At 46.0% G+C, this 13,590-nt stretch overlaps 1 protein-coding gene across 3 annotated transcripts in view; it reads right to left on the bottom strand.

The window, feature by feature from the left end:
* Nucleotides 1–13,590, bottom strand: part of LOC149351019 (putative ATP-dependent RNA helicase TDRD12) — a 162,724-nt gene that overhangs the window by 104,619 nt on the left and 44,515 nt on the right. For all 3 annotated transcript variants that reach the window (XM_089580208.1, XM_089580209.1, XM_089580210.1), the window contains one exon: nucleotides 9,020–9,172. In XM_089580208.1, the coding sequence (XP_089436334.1) occupies nucleotides 9,020–9,172 (153 nt within the window). The remainder of the gene's footprint in view (nucleotides 1–9,019; nucleotides 9,173–13,590) is intronic.

Below are 13,590 nucleotides of genomic sequence, written 5' to 3' on the forward strand. Positions count from 1 at the left end.
TACCAACAGATACCGATGAAAAGCCCATGAAACACGGCGACATGGATCAAAAGCACAAATAAATCACCAGTTACCCCTAAGAGACTGCCACAGTCGGAAATGGCTCTACCAGATTCAGCCATGGCACTAATGTGCAACAACAGTCAATAAAAAGAACCTCACAGGACACAGTGCTAGATACCACCTTATTCAGTCTATTAGGCTACTGCCTAATTTCATAGCTCACACAAAAAATTCAGTCCCCAGAAACGTTGCTTTCTGCAAAACCCAAACAGCTGAAATCAAAAGGTACCCTGAAACAAGAAAAAACATTTTCAAGAAAGCATTTCCGAGAGAGGTCGAAGACCGAATTTTTATGCGTGAGCTGTCAAAGTGTGGCTGCATGCAGCTCAAATTCCCGGTTACACTAGATAACCAGGGGTGAGCAAATATCTGAAAGCATAAAATACGAATTAAATAATGTCACGCAGTTGTTAGGACAGTCAAGGTCAGAGTTTCAGTTTATTGGGGTTTAACGTCCCGAAGCAACAGAGGCTATGAGGGACGCCGTAGTGAAGGACTCCGGAAATTTCGACCACCTGGGGTTCTTTAACGTGCACCGACATCGCACAGCCAAGGTCAGTTATTTGTAGACTACAGACAAGCGCGTTGGTGCAAAACTGAAATGAACTAGTATTTACGGGGCATACCCGTGTCCATGAAGCAAGGAAAGCTATTCATTGGCGCTAACAACAAGCGCACTTTGTGGTTAACTGCGATAAGAATTCCTGCGATTTTTCACCACATTATATAAATTCGGGGTCTCAAACATGCGGCTGGCAGGGCCGCATGCAGCCCAAAGAGCTGTGGTCTATGGCCCGCCGGCCCACAGTTTCGTCTTTTATTCTGAAAGCTCATGCCAGTATCACGAGTCAGCTTCCCCACCAGACTTGTTTTCCAACTGAAATTGGCCAAAAAAGTTACCGTCAGCACACGGCACTCATTCTTTGTGGAAAGAAGAGGCAGAGGCGCCTTAATCTGCGTTACCTGCAGACAGACGTCAGCAGCCTTTAAGAATGCACTAGGTGTGAGTCGCCAGACAACCCTCTCTCTCTCTCTCTTTCAGCCTTCCGCACCCCTAAACTGAACAATGAATCCACTCCCCACGGCACGGGGACAAAGGACCACCTCCTTCCCTTTTCTGTGCAGCTTTCGCTGCATAGCCAAAGAAAATCGTTCGGGAGTGGACAATTTACACACCTGAGTGTAAATCTCAGGTTCCGAAATTGAGGCACTAACTTCCTTATCTAGCCTTTATTCCTGACAGCAAGTCACTCTTGTACGAGGTGAAAGTATTGAGGTGGTAATAAAAGGCACGGATGCCCTTACAAAAATGGTCGATTACCTATAAGACTTTTTAGAGACTCTATTGCCATCCTTTCCACCTTTCCTTCTGTCTACAGACTAAAGTCTTTAACACCCTTAATTTTCTTTTGTCTACAGACCATCTATAGACTTCCATTAGACTAAAGTCTAACAATTTCAGTTTCCTTTTGTCTATATGCCATGAGCCCAGTGCTGGCTGCGCCTGTCGTCGCTCTTGCAAAGCAGCGACGGAAGGGGCTGCTCCCGCTGGCTTGCTGCTGGCTTGTTGCTGGCTCTTTGCTTACGTGTCTCTCTCGGAAATTCTACATACACGCATGTGCTTCCATACGCAGGCTTTACAGATTCAAGTGATAATCGGACAAGCATGCTATTTATCTCAAGAGGCAGGCTTAGCTTTGGAAATCATGATTTTCACTGTTACGCAATTCGCGCGCGGTCGTTTGTGACGTGACTTGCAACCGATCCATGGCTACCGCGAAAAAAGAAACTGTTCTGGGGATGTGATCAATCTGAGTCTTTCCCTGCCCCGGATTCCTTTTACACATGAACAGTGTTACGCTGTTAAGCATTGTTCAGAACTAACTGTGCAACCGTGCACTGGTATAGGGAACCTGCGCTGAAGTTTGCCGTGCCGATTGCAGCGCCGGAACACACAGCATAGCGAGAGCAGCAAGCAGTTTTTCGGGCACTCGAAGTGCTATTCCACGCCACCTTTCTGAGCTTATTGGCATGAGCTTCTGCGCTTTGTCCAAGCTACACGTGGTTCGTGTCAGTTATCTGGCATATGTCTACAGAAGCGTGGCAAATAGTGCTATCAACCAAACGCGGGCTTATAATCGTTCAGAATGTGCTCTTGCGTTTGTAGCGGCCCAAGCGACTAACGGCAGCAGTTTTTAGTCACCTAGTGGAATAACTGCAGTGCCACCTGGGCAGCGCAGGTTCTCTATAGCAAGCTTTATTGGTTGCTAAGGTGACATGGGATGACTGCTATTTATGCTGCCTATTCACCTTTGTCATGTACTGTGCTGTAGCATGTTGTGCTTCTGGCTCATTCCTGTGCGTTCTATTCAATGGCTACACTATTTTTACAACATGTGGATGTCCTTGCAATTTTACTAACATAGGCTTCACAGGGATACGTGTGCACAATTTTGCGAATGGTACCTGACGCTTCTCCAGAGGTCAAAAAGTAAATTTACTGAAGCACGAAACTTCCTAGTGTACCTATTTGCTTGCAACAGTTTTGGTTGCAGAGGACTAATAATACTCCCAAAATATAGTGATCTCGTTTTGTTTGCTTTTTCTTCAGTGTTAATTGTTCAATATTTTTTTAGATAGGGAGAAGTGGTCTAATATATGTGAGGTGCAACATCTCGAAACCGCATGTGGACTGTGAAGGATAGCGTAGCGGAAGGATCCGGATTAAGTTGGATCATCCCAGGTTCTTTAACATGCACTGACATTGCACACCGTCAAAATGAGGTCGCCATGGTCGGCATTTGATTTCACAGCTTTGGGCTCAGCCACGGGTGACCTGGCGCCTGTTGCACTACAGCCAGGACTTTTTGAGCGGGCGCACAGTGCATGCTCACATTTCAGGGGTTCTCTCCACGTCTTGTCCTGTTGAAATGGGCATGGCGCAGGGCTCCATTTTGTCACTCTTTCTGTTTAATGTGCTGATATCGGTGGTGAAACGCCAAAGCTGCCAAACAACCAAGGCGGGAACTTTTGCAGGTTTGTTAGCCCCCTCAGAAATCATGTTAGTCCCTGGATGTATACTAGAAACGTGCAAGATCTCGTTAATTTTTTAAATTTCTGCTTCATTGAATTTATGTTAATTACTAGCATTTTCCTTTCATTTTCAACCAAGGAGCCCCGAGTGACAAAGATTACAGCATATATTACACCAACAATAACACCTGCAGTGCAGTAGTCTGGAGTTTGAGAAGTTACCACCGAAAACTGGCTATTTTAAAAGTTATGTCTGATTACCATGATTTTTTTTTCTATTACACCATTTTGCTAGTGCAACAATCAAATGAAAACAAACGCCATAGCTGCATTGCTAAGTACTCTTGGATATTATGTTTAGCACCAGTGCCAATCACAGTGCTTTCAAAACGAGCACATCGGTGGTGGATCCCTAAATGCAGCGCAGCACGAAAACGAAAATGCAGCACGAAAACGCCGACATTACAGATAATGCCAAGTGTGCCATTTTTATTAGGGACGCAGACCAAAATCCCAACATGACAGAAGAAATTCACTGGACACTGTCCCGATGAAAGGCACCCCTACAAAAGCGGACATCATTTCGGTGCTTGAAGGAGTTGCTGAACACGCCGGCTTGCAGTGGGAGTGGATGGTGTGAGTGGCAACCAACGGTGCTCCACGAGTGGTCAGAAGCAGGAGTGGTCTTACAGGACATTTGCGAACGAATCTTGAAGGGCTTGGAGTCACTGAACCGTTTGTGGTGGTGCACAGCATCTTACACCAAGAAGCACTATGCAGCAAGACAGTGCACAGAAAATCTGTCATGGACATTGTGTTCGGTGCAATGAACTCCATTCATTCAGGAGCACTCATCCATCGTCACTTAGCCTCTCTGTTATAAGACGAAGAATGCAAACATAAGATCTTATACCACACGGAAGTGCGCTGGTTGAGCCACAGAAAAATACAGAAGAGATTTTTTGACCTCAGAGAAAATTGACAGCTTACTGAAGAAGATAAATAAGCCAACTGCTGAGCTGCCAAATGAGAATAGAATGGCTTCGGTCCCTTGTATTTTTCACAAACATATGCAATCACTTGAATATCTTGAGTGTAAAACGTCGGGGGAAACAAAAAATCTTGACGAAAATGAGCGAGGACGATAGTGCATTTTAAGCCAAATCACAACTCTGGCAGCCCCAGAAAAAAGCAAATAAGCTGGACCACTTTCAAACTCTCAAGTCACTAGGACACGCTGCCCAAGAATCTTTTGATGTTTTCACAGATTCACACCACAATCTTGAGGAAGATTGGTTTTGGTTTTATGGGGTTTAAAGTCCCAAAGCGACTAAGGCTATGAGAGACACCGTAGTGGAGGGCTCCGGAAATTTCGACCACCTGGGGTTCTTTAACGTGCACTGACACCGCACAGTACACGGGCCTCTAGAATTTCTCCTCCAAAGAAATTCAACCGCCGCGGCCGGGATCGAACCCGCGTCTTTCGGGTCAGCAGCCGAGCACCATAACCACTGTGCCACCGCGGCGGCAATCTTGAGGAAGAATTCAAAATTTGGTTCTGAGACATCCGCAGCCTCTGCAAACAGCTAGAAATTTTCTGTGTAGTACCCTTCACTGTGCGAGTCGACAATGCTGATCATAAGCTGCAAAAGGCGCTTAATGAACTTCAGGCAAACACCACATTACGACAGAAGTTTGAAGGCGTAGGTGTCCCGGAGTTTTACATTTTTTTAGATAAGACAATTTTTCCAACTCTGCAGCACCAAGCGACAAGGATCACTGCCATGTTTGGGAGCACTAACTTGAGCTTGTGCTTCTTCTCTTGATTGAAAGTGAACAAATCTGCTTCGCACTGAAGGATGACAGACAACCCCCTCAGCCAGCATGACAATCGTCTCTGCACAAGACCTACAGCCAGATATTGCATCCCTTGTCACTGCTCAACATTGTCAAACCTTGTGAGGACATGCCTTTGCTCCTCCCCTGTGGCTAACTTCCCTGCGATGCATCCTCCCATGCTAAGTTAGTTACCCTTAACTAACAAGAGGGGGGGGGGAGACGGCCCTCTTCGGCTCGCTCGAGAACTTGGACATGCGCCGACGTTCGGTGTGAGGCTCCGCTCTTCACCGGCAGGGCGAAGCCTTGTGGGGAGGAACGTTCTCCCGCATCTCATCCTGTCCGGCCACGGACTATCCCCTGCCCTAGCCTGGGCGAACATTCACTGATAACCTTGCTGGTCAGTCGGACGACCTAAATTCCTTAGCGTATTTTGTTGCTAGCTGGCGTTATTGTTGTTTTAGCAATAAATGCCTTGTTTGTGTCAGTCAGAAAGTCGTTCCTTTGTTCCCTCAGAGCAAGGCCTGCCGAAGTCGGCGTGCGCTCGGTAGCGTACGCGACCACGGGGTGGGGTCTGGCGGTCTTGATCTGTGTCAGCACGCACGCTTAAGAAGGAAAAAAGTAATTTATCTTCCCCCATCTTCCCCCCCTATTAAAACCTCCACAACCGCCGCCGCGGTGGCTCAGTGGTTATGGTGCTCGGCTGCTGACCCGAAAGACGCGGGTTCGATCCCGGCCGCGGCGGTCGAATTTCTTTGGAGGAGAAATTCTAGAGGCCCCTGTACTGTGCGATGTCAGTGCACGTTAAAGAACCCCAGGTGGTCGAAATTTCCGGAGCCCTCCACTACGGCGTCTCTCATAGCCTTAGTCGCTTTGGGATGTTAAACCCCATAAACCAAACCAAAACCTTCACAACCTAGAGCCAGCAACATGCTTAGAACTGAACGGTGGTTCCTGCAATTAAAAATAAAACCTCTCCTTGACAAGGCCAATTATCTTTTAGTTTCTTGTATTTAACACACTGGACATTTGACGCTCCTTAAACGAATGCGGCATTGACATAAACTCCTACACTGTATTGTATACGGACGACTCTTGCAAAATTTACATTCTACGAAGCGAAGACAGCCTATCACAACGCTGATAGGAAGTTTTGGCATGCAGCGCCATACAGAAAGGAAATTTTGTGTTGACGCTGCGTTCATATGACCTAGTTCAAAAGACACTAATGGTGAGTCCACTCCTCACAGCCATCACTTCTTGAGCCTTGTGGACTTAACTCATGGCATAGCACTGACAACTGTGCAAGGTGTGATGACGCTACCTAGATGAACGTGTGTGAAGGTGTTGGCTACGGCCAAACCTAAGGGGCATACGAACCACCAAGGTGCAGGCCCTCAAGCTCCAAACTGTCCATTAAAGATGGCAAGATCCATAAATACATAAGCACAGCAAGCATATGCCTCCCATGAAGAATGCCAGGATCCTCAAATTCTAGCTCACAAGGCAGAAACCAGCCTCATGAAAGTTGCATAAACCAAATTAGCGATTTATAGAAAACTATATATCGCAAAAACATTGATCGGAAAAGCACACAGGGTAACCAGCTAGCGCTCATCATCCGTATTATTACCATGAATGTTGTGGGAATCCTGGCTTCCCGCCGTTGCCTTTGCGCGGCTGTTGCCGGCTTCCCGCGTTGTTTCTCCTCTTTGCCTTGCTCCCGCCTCAGGCGGTGGAGAGGCGGCTAAGTGACTAATCACTGTCATTTGGCCACAGCTCCGCCCCGGCTCCCCAAGGGCCTTTGCCATTGGCGCCTTTTGGCGGGAATTCGGGACCCGCTTGGGTGGCCGCGCGAGCGTCCGAGCGGAGCCGAGAGAGAGAGATCCCTCCGAGACAGCGTAAGGTGCGCACGCTACTGTTTGTCCGAGCCGGCCTTAGCCGTTCGGACCAGTGCATACTCAAGCTCGCCCGCACCTGTCCTCTGACCTGCAGCGGCTCGAGCCTGTCCAGCGGGGTCCAGCAACCTCCGACCGGCGTACCTTGCGTTGATTGCCCACTCTCTCTCGCAACCGGCCCAACGGTTGACACGAGAGAGAGATCAAAGCACTGCCGCGGGGACATTCTCCTGCAGCGGCGTGCTAGCGGTGCGCATTACTCTAGTTGCTTCGTGCGCGCAGCGGAGCCTTGCTTCTCGCACGCCCCCGGGATGGGGTGACTATTGATTGAGTGTTTGTGTATCTGCTGAAGGACGACGTGAATAAACGTCTCCTTTGTGAACTTGGAGGCCTATTTCTTTGCAGAGAATCGCTCTCCTCCCAGCGGATGTTGAGTGCGCCGCAGCGGTGCCCCAGTGTGTGTGTGGTGACGGCTGATCGGGGCCCTCGGCTCGCGCGAAGCTCGAACCCGCGGTGGTTGGTGGCCTGTGTCCACTCAGAAACCCACAATGTGTAATTGCCGTATTTTTTTTGTGTGCTTTGGCTCGTGGTTGGGGTGTCTTTCCTTGCACAACAAACATGCCTATCAGAATGCAACACAACATTCTGCAGAATGCAGAGTGATGCGGCACCGTAAAGATCTACACTAACCTATACAAAGCGATTATTTTTTTCCACTGCCTCCGTAAGAGACTACAGACTAGCCCGGATATGTTCGATTAGTGTTCAAATACAGTCGGAACATCCCCTCGAAAACCCCATGCAAAAGTATAGCACTACTGTTTGCATTTATCGAATTCACTTTCAGCGGAACATTAGATACATCAAAAGGTGCACCATGCCCCTGCCAGGGGCGCTTCTAACTGCCTGTGCAGGGTTCGCTGCCCAGCCTTGGACACCTGCTGGCAGCGCTATTGCTTTGAAACTGCATGACAAGGTGAACATGGGTTTTTGTTTGAGAGTGGTTTTTCGACTCCCAATTATTTTCCACGCCATACTGCTGCCATGCAATGCAGCTGACCTAACTAACTAAAGCCTATACTTTATCTCCAAAGTTGTGTGCAGCATTATGAAGAGTCTAGTTCTCTCGTCCAATTAAAGCCAAGAAAAACAACAAATGGTTGCTGAAATACCTGAGCAGTGTGGAGACTATTTTTCTAACAATTATTGCAGTAAATGAAATCGTAGTTCAAGATGGCATTCTGAAAGCACAGCGAGCTTTTCATTTGTTGGTTAAATTACCAGACAAAGTCTGCACGAACACAGTACTTAGGAGGCCTGCTGCAAATGGTGGGCCACAGTTCGTAAACATGGCGCCCGCTGAGTTTCCTGTCCAGCTGATGCTCTTTTTTTTTTTTTTCAGGGATGGAACCACCAGTCGCAGGATGACCGACACAGAAGAACATGCTTTGCAGTGCATACTGTTCTGATCGGCTCAGATCACCACAGCCTTCAAAGTGCTACAAACGGCTTATGAGATGAAGCACAGTGGCAGCCCCTGTCTGGTATGCTTCACTGCCAAAGCCATAGCAGAAACCAACTGAACCTCAATTTGGTTTGGTTTTATGGGGTTTAACGTCCCAAAGCGACTAAGGCTATGAGAGACGCCGTAGTGAAGGGCTCCGGAAATTTCGACCACCTGGGGTTCTTTAACGTGCACTGACACCGCACAGTACACGGGCCTCTAGAACTTCTCCTCCAAAGAAATTCCAGCCGCCGCGGCCGGGATCGAACCCGCGTCTTTCGGGTCAGCAGCCGAGCACCATAACCGCTGAGCCACCGCGGCGGCTGAACCTCAATTTTTAACAAGACTACCCTATTTACAGTGTACTAAACAACACGATTAGATATACAGGAAATGGCTAGTTCTAAAGCACAGTCTGCTGTGGCTTCAATGTGAAACAGGTTAGACAAAGCAACACCTAGAATGCTGTGCACTGTATGCACACCCGTGGGCAGCATTTATCAGTATATTTTATACATCGGATTATCGATATATCATGAGAAAATTACCTTAGTCCTACCTTCATCCTACCTGAAGGCCAATGCATATAATACCAGGAGTACTATCAAACTTCTCAAAAGCTCTGAGCACAAAATAAAAGAACAGCCCATTCCATGCAGTGGATGCTTTATAGAGTTGCACATACCTCCATGGTCTTCATTCCGGACGGCATAGTTCAATCTGACTAGCTCCTCATTTAGACACATGGTAGTTTTGTTGCAGTCAATAAACAACTTTCCTGCTAGGCCCTCATCAGAGGATGTCCTTCCTAGCACCTGGACTTGCACTGAATCAGCATCTGTAAAAATGTGGACAATATTTGTGAGAGAAGGTTGTAATTACATATTTTTGCTTGAAATGTTGCCTAAGGTTTTTTGAGTTCGCCTGCACAAAGAACACATTCCTTATCTAGCTTTCGCATATACCAGTAAAAGGAGCAATAGACAACCTGTAATGAAAAAGACACTCAAATTGCTGCACTATGCAACTAAGGACTGCTACCGTTAGCCACTTGGGCCACTACAAAAACCACACTGCGTTCTGAATGACTATACTATTCATACATCAGGTGCAACGATGTCAAAGCTAGAGCTCTTGTTTGCGCTGCCAACATCTCCAGTCTAAAAGTAGTGCATCCCTTGCACTGAGCAAAATATAATAAATGTTTTGCCTGCAGGCTTATTACGCGATACATTTGTCATGAGCAAGATTAAATGTGCTCCCACTGCCAACGACATGCTGTCCCTTTCTCGTATCTTAGACCACTTGGTCACAATACAAGCAGACTACTTCGTACCTTTGACAGCGTTGCATCTGATGTATGAAATGGGGTGTAGGGGCACATGACTGGCTCATAACATTCCTATCATAGGTGCTCTCAACGTAGCCCAGTTAGTTGACTTTTGCCAGTGTGCCTTCAATAGAGAGCGGATGCTCATACTTTAATCACAGGCAAGTGGCGTCGAAGAGCACCACGGGTGCACCAAAAAATGTTTTCTCCTCTCACTAGGCTGTATGGTGTGGTGCTGTGATCACCACAGTGAACTTCAGTGCAGGTTGCCTATAGCTGCAAACTCTGAGCCCCGAAAACTGAAACTGATCATAATACAGCACCGCAGGCAGAGAGAAAAAAAAACAACAAAACAAACAGAAAAAGCAAATGCATACAGAAGAAAAAAAGCAAACAATAGTCATAAATAGGTTCGGGCAATGGCAGAAAAAGAAGTAAACATGGTGCTAAATACTTGAATAATTGAAACACTTGAACACGGCACTTCAATAATTGATGGATGGATTTGTGTGGGTTATGGGGAACACTGTGGGTTATGGGGAACACTGCAATGGAAGGCTTCCAACCAATGTTGACTACCTGAGTTCTTCATTGTGCATTAAAATCTTAGTATGCAGATATCTCACCATTTCGATGCTAAAAAAAAAAAAGGGGGAAGCTGTTGCCAAAATCACAACCCGCAACCTTGGGCTTAGCAGCCAGATGTTAGCCATCAAGCACCATGAAGGGTGGCTGCATATGAAAAAGTTTCCAGTTAACATTCAAACTCCACTAGTTTTAAGATGGCTTTTCAAAGAAGCAAAATGCTGAAGGATGATGTGTACAGGCTTGCCTTTATGCAACACCTGCATATAAATTAGGGAAAATTATGTGCCCAGCATGAAGCTTTTTGCGAAGACAGCAGCCGAAGTAAATGCTGCTCGTAAGGCGTGCATGTGTGCACACCTTATGAAAAGTGCGCGGCATGCATCACTCCTAGGTGCACACGCCATGTGACCTTATCTGTGCCGCCTGCGCTGCGGTGCAGAGATCACATGACACAAGAGCCACAAGGGCACTGTTTTGGGCTGGCCAAAGACGCGCTTCTGGCGCGAGATCGCCAAAATTTGTTGAGCCAGAGTACTAAGGGTAATTGTGTTATCGAAATTCCAAAAATTGATAAGGCTATTATAAACAGCCTCCTATAAGCCTGCAGTAACCAGGTGCCTAACTGTAATAGTAAAAAATTATCAGAAATTAGTTAACCAGTTCACTAGTTCACATGATTCTCTTTTTTTTCAGACATCCGCCAACACTGATATAACTATGCCGCAAAAGTGATCTTTATAGCTCAAAAAACCCACTTTTAAGAATATGCCGCAAAAGTGATCTTTATAGCTCAAAAAGCCCACTTTTAAGAATTTGAGGAGGGCTTCCTTGAAACACTTGGTAGACCAACACCATGCTTACAAACGTAGGGAGCGCTTGCAGATGCCAAGGGCAGATCACTGATCATGCCATTTGAGAACTGGGTAGGCATAATAAACTATTCTTTCCCAAACTGATTATATTTTTAAGTGAACAGGGTAAGCAAAAAATTTTTAAAAATTCGATTTTACTGCATTCTTTCTGCATCTTTTCCAGTATCTCACTTCTTCCTGCGCTGTATATTTCTCTTTAAAGAATACCTTTTAAAATAAGGAAGAGAGAGGCCAGGCCACATTTTTTGGAGATGCAATGCCTTACCAGCCATTTCAAACACAATTCCACAACCCAAACTTTTTCTTAGTTCAGTTGAAGTATATTTAGGAACAATTTTGGAGCTTTTAGGCTCCATGCTTGCATTTCAGTTCTTCATTCGCATCATCTGGTGACACTTTAGTACCAGAGGCACTAAGGATGTGTGCAGCAGGTGCTCTCATAAAATTCAACGGCGGTAAAATAGCAAGAGCAAAGGTTCTGGAGCCCTTTCGGCTAACCTGGAGGAGTAACACTCTCCACTGGCTGATAAAAGTTGACTGGTGACAAGTTTCCTCTGTTGGCTGAGCAGCAAAGCAAATAAAACAAGAAGCCTAAAAAAAAATTAAAAGACTGATAGAAAAACACTAAGATAAGTTGAATAACGACTATGGAGGTCGTGCCTATGGAATAAATTGGTCAGCAAATGTTGGTAAAGCCGAAAACTTGCTAACGAAGTAACTTTTTACTTTAAACTCTTTTATCTCAAAACAAGTTCTTTTGCTACGACGGCGCCATTTTCTTCAAAACAATACGAGGCAGAAGGCCAACTCTTTGCCTGTGCTTTATATGGCCATGTGAGAATGTACTGAACCAAAATTAGGCATGTGCAATGATCTGTTTCGATTTTATACAGAAACAATACCAAAAGCAGCCTTAAATCTAGTCCTTGAGAAAAAAAAAATCTTAAAACATTAGTGTTTTAATTATGTTACATAGTTTTGGTTCAGTCAAAAGAGCATAAAGCTATGATAAAAATGAAATAAACAGGTAAGCGTTATCTAAAGTGGCTGTTGAGAAAACTGTACCAAAACATGCCCAGAAATACATGGGAAGAATAGGGCTTACCCTCTCCCCTTAATGCAATTTCCAGCCCTTCACCACTGGCTGGGTTTAACACTACACCGAGAGCATGAGCCAGTAATGAAGAGGGAACACTCGGCATGACATTACTTTTAACCAATGGCAAAAGGCAGGAAATTAAAAATGGAATAGAATTGGCTTCAGAACTGTATGTGAGCTGTCAAGGATTCCATATGAACTGTCAAGGTAGTCTAATTAGGAGTGTCTGCAAAATAAAAACACACAGGGGTGGAAGCAAGCTCCAGCTTTTTGGAGCAGGCACGGGAGCAGCAAAAGCCTTATTTTGGAGCAGCTTTAGAGCAGCAAAAGTTCCATTTTGGAGCAGGTTCGGAGCAATTTGTAGGCTATTTCGGAGCACTTTTGGAGCAGACTGGTGATATTTAAATGCGAGTGAGAACAATTTTGTTTGCAACCAGTCCAAAAACTGCATAAATATTGATCACGGATCCCATAGGCCAGAATTAATTAAAAGGACTGCAATTTTTCTAAAGATATTTGCTAAAGTTCATAACAAAAATAGACATGTGGCAGCTACTACAAGCACTAGTTGCAGTGCATTAGCTGTTACTAATTTCAGTTAAGAAAAAAAAAAGAAAGCAACAACATAATGGGGACAGTTCGTCAAAACCGCCAAAAGAGTGCAGCAGAATCTCGAATATACTATGTCAGGATAGGAAAAAAAAAGAATCAATGCCCGCCAACCGGTGGATTTTAAAATCCGTGAAATTGCCGCAGCCAAACCAACAAGGAGGGGGCTAACTTACTCTATTTACTCGCATAACTTTCACCCTCGCGTAAATGCGCACCCAGAATTTATTACCAAAGCATATACAAACAAACATGCACCAGCGTGCACGCAAGGCAGGCTGTGGAAGATCGGCGCGAACGCATTTGCAGTATACGGCTATGAAAGGGGCGAGTAGCGAGGTGACGCCGGCCACGCTGCTGTAAAGATTAACTGTCCAGGCCAAGCCAAAGCAATGTCAACTGGGCGAGAGGTGAGAGCACGACGGGTAGTCAGCCGGTGCCCATTCCCTGGCAGCTCCACGTGTAAGAAGTTCGCAATTCGTTTGTTAAATTGGCTCTGGTAAAGAAAATTATATTCGCGCGCCGATTACCCGGCCCACTCGCGCTGGCGGTTGCTTTCCAGGACAAGGTGTCTGGAATCCTAAACAACCGAACCTAGCCAGCCGGGCCCATCGCGAGGACGCCGTTTTAGCGCCGTTTATCTCCACTGGCTCCTGAATGCTGGCTCTGCGATTGTATCGTTGCATGTTTATTGCTTAGAGCTGCGCACGCGGAGTCATAACATCCCGCGGGGACGGGGGCTGCGTCCACAGCGAGGG

Source organism: Amblyomma mixtum, chromosome 3, assembly GCF_055824585.1.
Source record: "Amblyomma mixtum isolate Tamu chromosome 3, ASM5582458v1, whole genome shotgun sequence".
Lineage (NCBI taxonomy): Eukaryota > Metazoa > Arthropoda > Arachnida > Ixodida > Ixodidae > Amblyomma > Amblyomma mixtum.